Source organism: Tribolium madens, unplaced genomic scaffold (assembly GCF_015345945.1).
Source record: "Tribolium madens isolate multiple individuals breed KSU strain unplaced genomic scaffold, Tmad_KSU_1.1 Scaffold_2;HRSCAF=44;Tcas5.2_LGX, whole genome shotgun sequence".
NCBI lineage: Eukaryota > Metazoa > Arthropoda > Insecta > Coleoptera > Tenebrionidae > Tribolium > Tribolium madens.
The window spans coordinates 94,228-109,946 of NW_025400995.1; the positions used below are offsets into that span (position 1 = coordinate 94,228).

General features: G+C 34.3%; 1 protein-coding gene across 5 annotated transcripts; it reads left to right on the forward strand.

Annotated features, from left to right (window-relative positions):
- The first annotated feature begins 993 nt into the window (after positions 1–993).
- Positions 994–15,647, forward strand: LOC123006761 (sodium channel protein para-like). Of its 5 annotated transcripts, none has more exons than XM_044401508.1 (28): positions 994–1,253; positions 2,221–2,397; positions 3,554–3,586; positions 4,510–4,665; positions 4,721–4,926; positions 4,984–5,112; positions 5,683–5,774; positions 5,826–6,038; positions 6,090–6,298; positions 6,346–6,510; positions 6,567–6,851; positions 7,278–7,518; positions 7,571–7,770; positions 7,835–7,931; positions 7,980–8,042; positions 8,709–9,001; positions 9,057–9,230; positions 9,286–9,448; positions 9,508–9,695; positions 9,758–9,962; positions 10,018–10,146; positions 10,201–10,889; positions 10,947–11,069; positions 11,124–11,246; positions 11,308–11,502; positions 11,555–11,800; positions 11,845–12,420; positions 12,478–15,647. In XM_044401508.1, exons 2-28 carry the CDS (start codon positions 2,251–2,253, stop codon positions 13,291–13,293), a joined length of 6,156 nt encoding a protein of 2,051 aa, XP_044257443.1. In that variant the 5' UTR covers positions 994–1,253; positions 2,221–2,250; the 3' UTR covers positions 13,294–15,647. The 5 variants fall into 5 exon arrangements, with proteins under 5 accessions (XP_044257443.1, XP_044257444.1, XP_044257442.1 ...); XM_044401509.1 differs by having other exon boundaries at positions 6,567–6,797; XM_044401507.1 differs by having other exon boundaries at positions 10,018–10,889.
- The last annotated feature ends 72 nt before the right edge of the window (positions 15,648–15,719 follow it).

A 15,719-nucleotide genomic window follows, 5' to 3' on the forward strand; every position in this document is an offset into this window, starting at 1 on the left:
TAATATTATTAATAACTTGAATCAATTAAAAAGTTTATATCCACATGTGTTACAACATACGTGACTTACGTATAAAACGTAAAAATAAAAAATATTTTTAAGTCGATTAAATTTAAGCGTAATTTTATGAAAACAAAATATCGTAAATTCATCGTAAAAATCTAAAAATGTTATGCAAATGAAGAAGTATTGACACGATTAGCTACCTAAGCGCAACTAATGCAAGATTTAAGTAAAAAGGTTGCCTGATAACTTGGAGTGAGAGACACTAAAAAGCGAGTAAGATGGTTATATGTTTACAACCTCTTCAGCGAGAAAAATTCAAGAAAAATACTGGAAACTAGCAGGTTATGTCACCTACATGACAGAACATTTATAAATGTCAAAAGTCCAGTAGACCAGCTAGGTATTTATTGAAAGTTTTGGGCAAATTGGGATTTTTTTTCGTAACCTATCAACGGGTATAATATTTCAATCACACCTTGAGGTGCCCTTCTGGAATTTAAGAGTCTTATGCAAGCAAAAATTTTGACGACCTATTGCTGCCGGCATTTGACATTTTTTTTGGGGCGCGAGTTCTGGTTCACTCTGTATAATTTTATATAATTGTATAATAATTTAAGGGGCCACAGATTCAGAAGCACTTAGTTCGTACATATACAAATTGTTTTATATATTTTATTTTTGTTAGGTCTATAGTTTGTAAAATTTTTCTATAATGTTATTCATTTCGCCAAATAAACTTAATCCTTTCATAAATTAAAAAAAATACAGTATAGATTTGTCAAGTTGTCTATTTATATGGTATTATTGATGATGTAATAAAATATTAAGTAGATTTTTGTTTTGATAGGTAAGTATAGGTATACAAATCGAAAGTGCAGAGTGAATGTTGTTGACCATAGAGGGCGTATGAGTCGGTGCCGTGATTGTGGACATGGTATGTATCTGCGATGGTTATGCGGCGCCTATATGCGACGCCAGGCGTCGTGACGCGAGGGGAGTAGAGAGAACATGGCGGTCGCGTGAGCAAGGTTGAACGAACTGTTTTAACAAACTAAAAGAGTTTGAAATTAAACCCTCGTCTAAAAACCCACGACTTTGTGTTAATTTAAATCTAAGTCAAGTGCCAACCACCACACTGTTTAATTTTTTAGTGCGTATTGGTATAAATATGATCAAACTTGTACAAGGTTGGGAAACAAACGCATCCAGTCAGAAACTTAAAGCAATGTTAATTAACGAATCAAACAGTTAAGTACTAACCCTAATTATATATTTTTTATATTTAATTTGAGTGAATTTTATTAAACCAAAGACTATAATAAAGTTAAAATAACACCAAAATTGTGTCATTGAAGGTGGTTCAAGTGCTAAATCTCCAATTAAACAAGTATAGTTATGATGATGTTTCACGAATTGGCAAAGGAATGATTGTTGTGAACCATTTGAATGAAGCTTCCATCAATACTAAGCACATTGATTTTAATTGATGACATCGAGAACTCAAAATGAGGTAGAAGCATTTTTTTGATACCCTTTTATAGGTTGGCATTTAAATTGCACTATAGTAAATATTTTTTAGTTTTAGTCTAGAAGGAGATTTTTCTTTTTTAATTGCATTTATTGTATTTACTGCTTTCTTTAAATCTCCTTTTAGTCTAATACACAATTTTCCTCTTAGATCACATTAAGCAAATAATTAAACAAAACGCAGAATGAAACAAACTTATATGCAATTTATATGCTAGAAAAAGATAAACATACTACTGCAGGAGACCCGCACAATTACATTTATCCCTGTCTCACTTTCCTTGAGAAGGCGAATGGAAATAATCAATTTTCGTTTCATCTCTCTCTTGCATCAGAGAATTACAGAGTTTACGTTTAACAGGACAAGGACAATACGGCATGATAAAAACATACGTATTTAAAAAGTAAATATCATTTCTTAAAAATTTTACAGCGAATATTGTGTAACATTTTTAAAATTCTTCTAAACCATTTCACACTTCTGTACTACTTTATCAAAAATCTATACCTACTGAAGAAATTTGCCAACCTTGGGTCAAATAATAAGAACAAGCTTCAAATGCGCTTAATTTTTTGATTGTTAATTTAGAAAAATAATGGAAACAAATTGTTTTCAAAGCTCGATTTTTTGTTATTGGTAAAAAATATGTGTCAAGTGAAAATTTGTTTACATATGAGTGGTTTTAGGGTATCGTGGGGGCCTAGGCGCGAGGAGACATGTCCGACGCCTCTGACTTATCGTCCGAGGAGGAGCGCAGCCTATTCCGTCCATTTACGCGCGAGTCGCTTGCGACCATCGAGGCTCGAATTGCAGAAGAACATGCTAAACAGAAGGAGTTGGAAAAGAAAAGAGCTGAAGGAGAGGTAGATACTTAATTCATTCTACTTTTTCCATGATCTCATTATCACATTATCAAACCGAAATCATTGCTGACAAAGTTGAGACATATCTACCTACAATAAATACATTTATCTTCTTTGTATATAAGTATCCGTATATCTGTTTTGTATTATTTCTCACGATTCTTATTACCTATGTATGGAAACATGCATGACTTTAATGTATTTATATATTTATTTATATTTGTATTATTCATATCGAAATCTTTAAATTTAGCCTCGTCGAAAGACTAACTTTCGAATTTCAAAGTGGCATTGCTTTTCTGGTTTAGAGTACCTCATTAGCATGCTACTGACTTATTGATGCAAAAAATAATAAGGCATTATTTTCAAACATTCTTCTAAACACATAATATACTTCTAGTGCTTTCCAGAAAAATCCAAACACCTAAAATTAAAGCGTCACGGAAATGAATAAATAGATCAATATTTTACTGCTTATGCTGTTAGCGTGTAGAAATGATTAAAATTTGATGAGAAAAGAAATCCTGCTTTTCTGTGCTCTTTTTTTGGTATTTACGTCACAATTTCTTTGCTGTTACCAGTGGCGGTTCGTGGATAAATATTTTATAATGGGAAGTAGATATTCCAAGAATCGCCATTGAATAATAATCTTACTGCTCTGTTTAAGTGTTGACATTTTTATGTTTTAATAAAATGATTTTTATTAGTTATTTTGTTTTAATTTTTACGTTTTAATAAAATATGTTTGTTGACTTTGATATGTTTTGTTTTATTTATTTTCATCCCATAATACATATTGAAAATGTCGCAAATATAAATATAAATATTTCAGCGATAAGGTAGAAGGTAGAGGGAAGAAGGCAATCAATATCGTAAAAGTCTGCATATCCCTTTCTTGTTGATGATTTACAATAATTTTCAGACGTGGCATTTTTTAATAATTATTTAAATCGCACATTTCATGTCATATCACGTGTGGTGCTTTGTTACCGTGAGGAAAACAAGGTTAAGCACCATAAAAAAAATAAAAAATTGAGGGTTGTGGCGATTGATAATCCCTCTCATGATGACTAATCACCACAGAAATTGTGTGATGTAGTGTAGCAAAGCGATGTTATGTGCTTATCGATGTTAAATTGTATAACCTTTATTGCAGACCGGTTTTGGACGCAGGAAAAAGAAAAAAGAAGTAAGATTTCCTCATTAAAAATTCTCAAAAGAGTTGCTTTTTAGGTAATTAATGCCTCTGACGATTTTTCAAAATTTTCATGGATAACGCCAGGATATGGCTCACAAACCACTGTTTCCTCTGTTTCCTTTCTCTTCTATATCGTCAGTTGCATCTGAATAAGTGCTTCATTTTGTTAATGCTTGATTAGATAATTTTAATGCATTTCCATCAAATGTGTGCATTCTTATACTTTTTAACGTAACACAATAAACAATCAAAACACTACACGACAAAATATTTGAAACACACTAGCCACAATCAGTTCAAGCATGCTTATAATATTAGTTGAATGAATTGAATTGCCCGGAACTGGATAAACCCTTTAGTTCACTTTCTAATTCTTTCAACCAATATAAAAAATAGTGGAAGTTTTAGCTACAACACTGCTTTAGTTATGATTGTCACAATTAAACACAACGCCACAACACCAAAAAGAGAGTGTCAAAATAATTTTGACGGTCTTTTTATAGAAGCTATCAACACAATTGAATATCTAATTTTAAAACACACCACAACAGCTTAAGAAGCTTGAATTTGTAGTTGATCAACTTGATTGATTGCAATTCAAATGTATACTTGACAAGTGCATGTTATAGGTATGTGTTGCAAATTTCTTCTCTTTAGTAGATATTTCTTTTATCAATACACGATAAATGAACACCTGAGGATCCGAAAAAAAAAAAGAAAATTCTTATGAGCCTTGTTTTTTTTTATAATTATTGACTGGAAGAGTTGCAAACGATTCATTTGTTCCACATGACACGTGCTATATTTTACACACCACTTTAGCAATTATGCCGATGTACCGCTGCGTTATGGTAAATCTGCAAAATGTGAAAATCTGTCTTTTGAGAGAGTGTTAAGTTTGGTTGTCGATTCAGATTCGGTATGAAGACGAGGACGAAGATGAAGGCCCCCAACCTGACCCAACTCTGGAGCAAGGGTTACCCATACCAGTTCGTCTTCAGGGTGGGTTTCCTCCGGAATTGGCCAGCACACCACTTGAAGACATCGATCCTTTTTACAGCAACCAAAGAGTAAGAACGAACCAAAGCCGACACTGAGGTACCAACCAATGAAATATGTTTTCAGACTTTTGTAGTAGTTAGTAAAGGCAAGGACATATTCCGATTTAGTGCAACCAATGCTCTGTGGATACTCGATCCTTTCAATCCAATCCGTCGAGTAGCCATTTATATATTAGTGCATCCTTTGTTTTCTCTCTTTATCATTACCACCATCCTCGTCAATTGTATCCTCATGATTATGCCCACCACACCCACCGTAGAATCAACTGAGTAAGTCCTTTTGAGCTCTACTTTGGACAAGATAATATCAAATTTGACATATTTTAGAGTAATTTTCACTGGCATCTACACGTTTGAATCAGCTGTGAAGGTGATGGCCAGAGGTTTTATTCTTCAACCGTTCACCTACCTTAGAGATGCATGGAATTGGCTCGACTTCGTAGTCATAGCTTTAGCGTGAGTAGCTTAGACCTAGACTTAGTTATATTCTAGACTAGTAATTCTGTCATCAGAATAATTACTTCAATTGCGACACAAAAATTTTCGACATCTGTTTCTATGGATAAAATATATTTAATTTTGCTTCACTTTATCATTCAATAATGGAACTTTTTCAAAAATCTCATTTTTTGCAACCCTTCTCCACGCCTGAATTAATATATTTTATTGGCTTAAAAGTGTAATTTTGGGTAATTGCAATTAAAAATATTACAAGTGAGTTTATTGTGACTGCTATTACTATCTCCACCAGAGTAGAAAACAAGTAGTTTTTTTTTTTAGAAATTTGTTCTAAAATATAGAATCCCAGCAAACATCTAGAATAGAATTAGATTAATTTCAACTAGACCTGAATCGATATATACTTACTTATTTTTGTAGTGTTAATTTTAGACTGTTAAACTAGTAAATAATTTCAAGCATTATGGCGTAATCTGCGTTGTTTAGTACAAATGGAAGAAGGCTTTTAGCAAAATTAGAATGAATCAACCTGTTGGTAGACAATCCACTCAATGAAAAATTTTACAGTTATGTTACCATGGGTATAGACCTTGGAAATCTTGCTGCCTTGAGAACATTTAGGGTACTACGAGCTCTAAAAACTGTTGCCATTGTGCCAGGTATAGAAATTTTAGGAAATCATAAAACATTCTAAATTTTTATATCATTAGGTTTGAAGACTATCGTGGGAGCTGTAATAGAATCTGTAAAAAATCTCCGAGATGTGATAATTTTAACGATGTTTTCACTGTCAGTGTTTGCACTGATGGGTTTACAGATTTACATGGGGGTTCTGACACAAAAATGTATCAAAAATTTCCCTATGGACGGCTCCTGGGGAAATCTCACTGATGAAAATTGGGAAAGATTTGTAAGCAACAAAAGTAAGTATCATGTTGCAATGCAATTAGTTCGCCTAAAAAACTCCTCTTAAGCGAATTGGTATTGGGATGAAGAAAAAGGGGATAGACCTTTATGTGGAAACTCCTCTGGAGCTGGCACATGTAAGCCTGGTTATACATGTTTACAAGGCTATGGTGCAAATCCAAATTATGGATATACAAGTTTTGATACATTTGGTTGGGCCTTCCTTTCTGCCTTTAGACTAATGACTCAGGATTATTGGGAAAATTTATATCAATTGGTAATTTTATAAAGCTCGTATTCGCAAAACTCATTGCTGAGTTTAAGGTTTTGAGATCTGCAGGACCTTGGCACATGTTATTTTTTATCGTTATCATTTTCTTAGGCTCGTTTTATTTAGTTAATTTAATTTTGGCCATCGTCGCTATGTCTTATGATGAATTACAAAAAAAGGCTCAGGATGAAGAAGAAGCTGAAGCCGAAGCTATCCGAGTAAATTTCTGGTGAATACCTAATGGTAAATTTGTATATAATTTGTGAATTTGTAGGAAGCTGAAGAGAAAGCAAAGGAGAAACAAGACCGAGCAGACGCGCGAGCGTTAGCAGCAGTGGAGGCAGCTGCAGCTGCAGAAGCAGCTGCTAGTGGTGGAGGTCACGAGATCGTTAAATCTTCCTCGGACTATTCCTGTCATAGCTATGAGAGTTTCGTAGGACAAGCAAGCGGCCAGGATGATAACAACAAAGAAAAAATAAGCATACGATCTGAAGGATTAGATTCCGTGAGTGAACACAGAAGAGTTCCTAATCTCAGCAAGATACGGAAAGTCAGCGCTGTAAGTGTCTTGATATTTGAAAGCGATTGACTTTAAAACGGAAACGATGTTGCTTTCAAAAAATACTTCAGTTGATGTCAAAGTAAAAAATCATGACAATTATAGTGTTTAGACTCTCTTCCAACATTGTCTTAAAGCTATAGCACTTTATTTTCTGCTTTGTCTTTACTTCCATCATTCTTATGCAAATAAATTAAATCTCTTTGTCGGCACGAATAAGGAAAATGATTCTTATAGGTACACGCTTATTTTCACACATACTTAGGTACACATCACGCATGTTCCGTATTCAATTGACATCAATCAAATCAGCCCTAGAGCGGGAAAAAGTAACATTATCAGTTATTATTTCTCGGTCTTGGATTTTCTATATGAAAGCTAGAACATGAACATGAACATGAACATGAACTTCATGTGGCTATTTAGGCAAGTCTTAGTCTTCCGGGATCTCCGTTCAATCTTCGCCGGGGCTCACGAGGCAGTCATCAGTTTACCATTAGAAACAACAGGCATATGGTGGGCGGTCCCTGCGACCGCAAACCTTTAGTACTCTCGACTTATCTCGATGCTCAAGAACATCTTCCCTATGCTGACGACTCCAACGCTGTTACTCCCATGAGCGAGGAGAATGGAGCCATGGTGTTCCCCATGTACTACGCCAATTTGGGTATGCATCAATCATTTCTAACACATAATCAAATTCCAAATGTTGGACACAGGGTCACGTCACTCATCATACAATTCCCATGCTGCGCGGATGTCTTATACATCCCACGGGGACCTCCTTGGAGGCCTTGTAGGTAGTGGCAAAAATATGACAAAGGAGAGTCAACTCCGATGTCGTTCCATGAGAAACGCACCACCAACCACAACAAATTCCTTCTTTGAAATTACTCACAAAGCACACAGAGGTGATTATGTAAGTGATATAAACTCGTACTTTTATAAAAATCTGAATTGAAATTGTGATTTTTCTTACGTAGGATGGTCCCACAGGCCAACTTTGTGAATCTAAATTAAAACAGTTGGATAGTTCCTTTATTGATAACAATCAAAGACAAACAGTTGTAGATATGAAAGGTACGTAATGTGTCAAATTTGGCTAAAATTTATTTATACTTTATTCAGATGTAAAAGTCCTCAACGATATTATTGAGCAAGCAGCTGCAAGTGGAGGAAGTGAGCATGGAGGTATGTTAAAAAAAAATTAGTCCCCAAAGTTCACTCCCGTCACACGAAACATTGTGCTTTAATTAATTAAAACACTAGCCAAAGCACTGCTAGACCATTCAAACTAATACGTGTTTATTTACTACAAATTAACAATACGGAGGGATTTTGAACAAGAACATTTCTTAGGTAAATAATAAAATAATAAGAATCAGCAATGTTGAGCACTAAATATATCCATTCTGTATTGAAGCACCACCAAAACTAATTGGTTAGTTAGAAATCATCTAGACCCTTGTTTGGCTATTCCTGGTGTTGCAGCACCGACATCAATATGTATTTTCAGTGACAATTTCACAAATCATGTTATATGTTAGAGAAGCTAGTTTAGATTGGTGCAAATAGGAGAAATAGATATTCGATGTTGAACTTAGTACCTAATTGAAAAACGCAAATGTTTCATTTCATTGGCATGAGCTTTTAGTGCGTTTTTTTTTTTTGGCCCTCATTCTTAACCGAAACTCTGACAAACAACATTAAGTATTTCCCAAATTGCTTTGAGCGGAAATAAAAACGGAACAAGACTTAACCAGTGGTTAAGACCAACGCTCTTCTATCGCATTGCACAAAACCTCTTTTCCCAAAAAAAGAGTGTGTCAAAATCACCATTACTAATACTTGCTTCAGTTTCTGTTTATATTTTCTCAGCCACTAATAATGATGAGAATGACGAAGAAGAGGAAGAACCCACCGTCGGAGAACGCATGCTGGCCTACACACTAAAAATAATAGACATACTTTGCGTTTGGGATTGTTGTCATTGCTGGATCGTCATCCAGAAATTCGTCAGTTTAATAGTATTTGATCCGTTCGTTGAGCTTTTCATCACGCTTTGCATCGTTGTTAACACCTTGTTCATGGCACTTGACCATCACGACATGGACAAAGACCTGGAAAAGGCCTTAAAAAGTGGAAACTACGTAAGTTAATTCCAATATAAACCCACATAATCGATCGGTATTTACCTAATTTTAGTTCTTCACTGCTACATTTATGATCGAAGCTACGATGAAATTAATTGCGATGAGTCCAAAATATTACTTTCAAGAAGGCTGGAACATCTTTGATTTCATAATAGTGGCACTATCATTGCTAGAACTTGGGCTTGAAGGAGTCCAGGGATTGTCTGTTTTGAGATCATTTCGATTGGTGGGTACATACATTTAAAAAAAAATCTATCTTTCTTATTGTAAATTTATTTTAGTTGAGGGTGTTTAAACTGGCAAAATCATGGCCAACTTTGAATTTACTTATTTCCATTATGGGTAGGACTATGGGTGCTTTAGGGAATCTAACGTTTGTCTTATGTATCATTATATTCATATTTGCCGTAATGGGGATGCAATTATTTGGAAAAAATTATACAGGTATCTATCAATCACATTTTTTATTATAACAACAAAATCATCCCAATATCAAATTCTAGACAACGTTGATAGATTTCCTGCCGGTGAACTTCCAAGATGGAACTTTACCGATTTTATGCATTCCTTTATGATAGTGTTTAGAGTATTGTGTGGAGAATGGATAGAATCTATGTGGGATTGCATGTTAGTAGGTGATGTGTCTTGTATTCCATTTTTCCTAGCAACTGTTGTAATTGGTAATCTTGTGGTATGTATCTTCTAAATATTTAATTACACACGTTGATTACATGAGATATCCACTTATTTCAGGTACTTAACCTCTTCTTGGCTTTGCTTTTGAGCAATTTTGGATCTTCAAACCTTTCAGCACCGACTGCCGACAACGATACTAATAAAATAGCAGAGGCCTTTGAGAGAATAGGTCGTTTTATAAGATGGATAAAGGGTAGTGTTTTAGATATAGTAAAAATCGTCCGATTTAAATTAACTAATCAGATATCAGACCAGCCTTCAGGTAAAAATAATAGATTCATTTACAGTTATAAATTTATTGTCAATGTCAATTTTAGATGAAAGAGAATGTGCATTAGAAATATCAGACGACGAAATATTGGCAAACGGTTTAATGAAGAAAAATCCTAAAGATCGAGTTGAAGTAACAATAGGTATTGGGACCGGTATGGACCTTACAGTTCATGGTATAAATAGCAACTATCAAAAAGTCGGTTTAATGGTTTCATTTAAAATTTTAGGTGATTCAAAAACTAATTTAAAACGAGACAAAAACAGTTTAAGTAAAAGCAAAACTATTGGAAATTCAATTTTAGACCACAGTGATTTTATTAGTCACTTAGATGATGACGAAATTAGTAATAATTCATACGGGAGTCACACTTACAGATTTAAAGACGAGAGTCATAAAGGTAGTGCCAATGTGTTGGAAGATAACGAGGAGCAAGAAGAGAAACGAGATGCCAGTAAAGAAGAGTTAGGTATTGTTGAAGATACGGAAGAAGAAGGCTGTGAATGCAAAGAAATTTTAAATGAAGATTTGGTTGATGCAAACACTGAAGACATTATCGATGAGTATTCGGCTGATTGTTGTCCCGAATCATGTTATAAAAAATTTCCATTTTTGGCCGGCGATGAAGAATCGCCATTTTGGCAAGGTTGGGCAAATTTGCGTTATAAAACATTTCGGCTTATAGAAAACAAATATTTTGAAACGGCGGTTATTACGATGATTTTGCTGAGTAGTCTTGCATTAGCTTTGGAAGATGTACATCTTTCGAAACGTCCGATTTTGCAAGATATTTTATACTATATGGATCGAATATTTACAGTGATTTTCTTTTTCGAAATGTTGATAAAATGGTTAGCTTTAGGGTTTCAAAAATACTTTACAAATGCATGGTGCTGGCTAGATTTTATTATCGTAATGGTAAGTCTTAGTATACCTATCATTGGAAAAAATCTTCTAACATTGCTTCATCACTAGGTATCGTTAATTAATTTTATTGCCTCTCTTTGTGGTGCTGGTGGTATTCAAGCGTTTAAAACCATGAGAACACTTCGAGCTCTAAGACCTCTCCGTGCTATGTCGCGGATGCAAGGAATGAGGGTAATTTATGACGAAGTTTCTCATTTTTTCAATTTTAATTTGTGATATTTTCAGGTTGTAGTAAATGCGCTTGTACAAGCTATACCATCTATCTTCAATGTGCTGCTAGTGTGCTTAATCTTTTGGTTAATTTTTGCTATAATGGGTGTACAGTTATTTGCTGGTAAATACTTTAAGGTATAACTGTATTTTTATTATTTGTGTTTGTTTTGTATAACCCTTGCTCGTTTTATTACAGTGCGTAGACGCAAATAAAACAACATTAAGCTATGAAATTATTCCTGATTACAACGCCTGTATTGCCGAAAATTACACTTGGGAGAATTCTAGAATGAATTTTGATCATGTTGGTAAAGCGTACCTTTGTTTGTTTCAAGTTGCTACTTTTAAAGGATGGATACAAATTATGAACGATGCTATAGATTCCAGAGAAGTAATAAAGAAAAATATAAAGTACCTATTTAATTCTAAAAGTTATCTTGTAGATTAATAAACAACCAATAAGAGAGACAAATATTTATATGTATTTATATTTCGTCTTCTTTATTATTTTTGGATCATTCTTTACTTTAAATCTGTTTATTGGTGTGATTATTGATAACTTTAATGCACAAAAGAAGAAAGCAGGAGGTTCGTTAGAAATGTTCATGACTGAGGATCAAAAAAAGTACTATAATGCGATGAAAAAAATGGGTTCGAAGAAACCTATGAAAGCTATCCCACGACCGAGGGTAAGTTAGTACTGTTAAAAATAAATCCTAATTAATAATTGTAGTGGAAACCTCAAGCTATCGTATTTGAAATAGTAACAAATAAGAAATTTGACATGATAATCATGTTGTTTATTGGTTTGAACATGTTGACAATGACGATGGACCATTACCAACAGAAAGAAACATTTACGCAAGTGTTAGACTACCTCAACATGATTTTCATAGTTATATTTAGTACCGAGTGCCTCATGAAAATGTTTGCGTTACGATATCATTATTTCACGGAACCTTGGAATCTCTTCGATTTGGTAGTTGTGATACTATCAATTTTGGGTTTAGTTTTGAGTGATATCATCGAAAAATATTTTGTATCACCAACACTGTTAAGAGTGGTACGTGTGGCAAAAGTTGGAAGAGTACTCCGTTTAGTAAAAGGAGCAAAAGGCATCCGCACACTGCTTTTCGCATTAGCCATGTCACTGCCTGCACTATTCAACATCTGTTTACTGTTGTTCTTGGTGATGTTTATCTTTGCCATTTTTGGGATGTCCTTCTTTATGCACGTCAAAGACAAAAGCGGATTGGATGACGTCTACAACTTTAAAACTTTTGCCCAGTCCATGATCCTCTTATTTCAGGTAGATGATGTTGTTATTAATTTTTTGAAAAAATATTTAGATCGATTTGTGTTGTAGATGTCGACTTCGGCCGGATGGGATGGCGTTTTGGATGGTATTATAAACGAAGAGGATTGCAAATTGCCGAATAATGAAATAGGAGAGACGGGAAATTGTGGAAATTCAACAATAGGCATCGCCTTTTTACTTAGCTACCTCGTGATTTCTTTCTTGATCGTCATCAACATGTACATCGCTGTGATTTTGGAAAATTACTCCCAGGCTACTGAAGATGTACAGGAAGGTTTAACCGATGACGATTATGACATGTACTACGAAATTTGGCAACAGTTCGATCCTGATGGCACACAGTACATTCGCTACGATCAACTATCGGACTTCCTCGATGTACTGGAGCCTCCTTTACAAATCCACAAACCTAACAAATATAAGATAGTTTCAATGGACATTACCATATGCAAGGGTGATCTCATGTTTTGTGTAGATATTTTAGATGCGCTAACAAAAGACTTCTTTGCTCGTAAGGGCAATCCGATTGAAGAGACAGCTGAACTCAGTGAAGTGCAAACTCACCCGAACGAACCGGGATATGAACCAGTGAGTTCTACTCTGTGGAGGCAGCGCGAGGAGTACTGTGCACGCCTAATCCAGAACGCCTGGCGTAAGCACAAACAACAGCGGCGCAACAGCAGCAGTGGCGGCGTCCTTGAGCCTTCCGTCGAAGGAGGAGAACTCGATGACAAAGACAGTGAGTTGGAAGCACACCAAACGGCCGTTTTGGTGGAAAACGATGGCTTTGCGACCAAAAACGGGCACAAAGTGGTGTTGCACAGTCGCACGCCCAGCGTCAGCTCCAGATCTGCGGACGTCTGAGAATGGCCCTGCCCCTCCTTGACATCACCATAGTGGACGCTATGTACGAAATTTTTATCTCGGCTGCTCTCCAGACATATCCTCTTATTACATGCATCGAATTACGTTTTTCGGCCGATTTGCGGTGGCCATTGTTAACTGGATGATCTTCCGAGATAAAAACGTGCGGCGACCAAATATGTTCTGTGTAGTTTGATGAAGAAAGTATCCTACATATTATTGGATCAAACAAATAGAATGACTAGTATTTAAAAACCAACCAAAAGTACTCGTAACAACAATGTCCCAGCATTAGTTGCTACTTGACATAGTCGCATACAAAAACAGAAAAGAGTCCTTTTATTCGAACTAGCATGATTTATTCCATATCCTTGCGCAAAATTTTCAAAATCAAAACTTTGCGCTTTACTAGTAACTCTATGCAGTTTGAATTAATTGGACACATCATTTAATAAATAATATATTGTCACACTTAAGACACAAACTCATATTTTCTTTTGCCAAGTCATTCGCAAGCAACCAAAATTTTGAATTAATTTTTAATGCTCAGAAAATTTGTCATTTTTGGGAGCATTATTCCCAAGTGCGTCCCAAAAACGATCCAGGAACAATTCCACATATTCAAAAGAGTAATTTGTAAAAATGGTGCTTTCTTCAGTACAATATTCAAGCTATATGGACCGTATTGGAGGAGGGGCAAATGGGTCAAAAAAGAAAAAAAAATTTCGTATGCCTCATACAATGTCTATTGTAAATTTGTATGTGTGACATTTTTTCAAAAAGAAAACACTTTTTAACAAGCAATATAGCACAAGCTGTACTATTTTTTAAAATATGTGCTTGAATAAAATTAGCTTAAAGTTTATTTTATTTCCACACAATAACAGCATTTTAAGACTTATTGATCGCACGACTTATTGTATAAATTATAATATAACGTTAGTTATTTAAATATTAATTTTTTTTATTATGGCTGGACCATTGGAGGTATTTTTTTGTCAAAAATGTCACCCATACCGTTGGAAATATTTTATTCGATAGAGATTCAGATTTAACTATAGAAACACAGTTGACAAACTGTCGTTCTACGTTATAAAAATATGCTGTTATCTACGTTTTATTGGTTGATTGGATAATTATTGTTAAGATTTTATATGAATATTACGGATTTGGTTAGTGTTTGTTGACGTGGTTAATATTAGATTTTTTCGACCCATTAAACCGACTGTTATTCCCAGACAGTGATTTCAATGGGCAAATGCAAAACTAGGCCTTTATTTTTTTACACATCTAGCCATGACAAATAAAATTTTCCTTAAATTTCCTTATTATTATTTTGAGAATTCCATAACTATCGACAACCAAAGCTCATTCAAACACTCACCATTGACGGAACGAAGTGATAATTGACAACTACAGTCTGTTTTATTCGTTTGAAGATGATTCAAATCCGGTACAATGAAACACACTACACTATATGTATGTATATTTACATTGGCAATCGCTAATATACGAAATGATTTTTATTTAAGCTCCATTGCTTCTTTTCAATAGTAGACTCAAGATTTAACGAAATCTCTGATCTAGTGTGCAACATTTTAATCTAATAATACGCACACATTGTTATTGTGATAGTGAAATAGATTAACTGATTTTGACAATACACTGTATATAGAGGTACGTACGTAGTTCCAAAACAATATTCCATTTAAAAAAATTAATTTTGTTATTAGAAAAATTAAAACAGTAATGTTATAATATGAAAAGCAGGTGTATTGTAAATCAGTTGCTTTTCCGCTTTCATACTCCACCATTTGTTTTTTAATGTGAGTGATTCAAGGAGCAATTTTACTTATTCACAAAATAAAGGTTGAAAATTTTTGCACATGTTTGTTATCTGGCGTAAGAAATTGCACAATCTGCTTGTATACCTAGGCTAGGTACAGTTCCAGCACTGAGCGAATATCTTCATACATTTCAATTGTTCACTTTTTTACGCTGGATATGATATGCTTAATATTTTGCGATTTGATTTTTTTCCTTTCTAACGCATGTAGGTACATGTAACATACACTTTGGATAATTGTGTTCGGTACATCGTATCTACATTTTGACAAGCCATTCATGTAATATAATGAATAATCATAGTATTACAACATATTATATACATATAATTTTTCTAAGCAATCGTTGTTTTTAGGGTAGTTATTGATAAGGTTTAGTTTGTAAGCTTTGCGAAAAATTAAAGCGAACTCGATTTATATTGGATATTATTATTGTCCATATAGATAATTACCATTTTGTTATAACTTTTGTTATTTTATTATTAATTACAAATTCAAATAAAAATCACATAACGCCTACTTTTGTTTATTATTCAAATATTTGAATTAAACCAGATCCCTTAATTCGGCGCCATCTTTAAT

Bases quoted from the DNA above. Each gene is read 5' to 3' on its own strand.
- LOC123006761 (XM_044401507.1), top strand. From the start codon at position 2,251: ATGTCCGACGCCTCTGACTTATCGTCCGAGGAGGAGCGCAGCCTATTC. The intron at 5,775-5,825 runs GTATAGAAATTT...TTATATCATTAG, and splicing joins AACTGTTGCCATTGTGCCAG to GTTTGAAGACTATCGTGGGA. The intron at 7,519-7,570 runs GTATGCATCAAT...TGTTGGACACAG, and splicing joins CATGTACTACGCCAATTTGG to GGTCACGTCACTCATCATAC.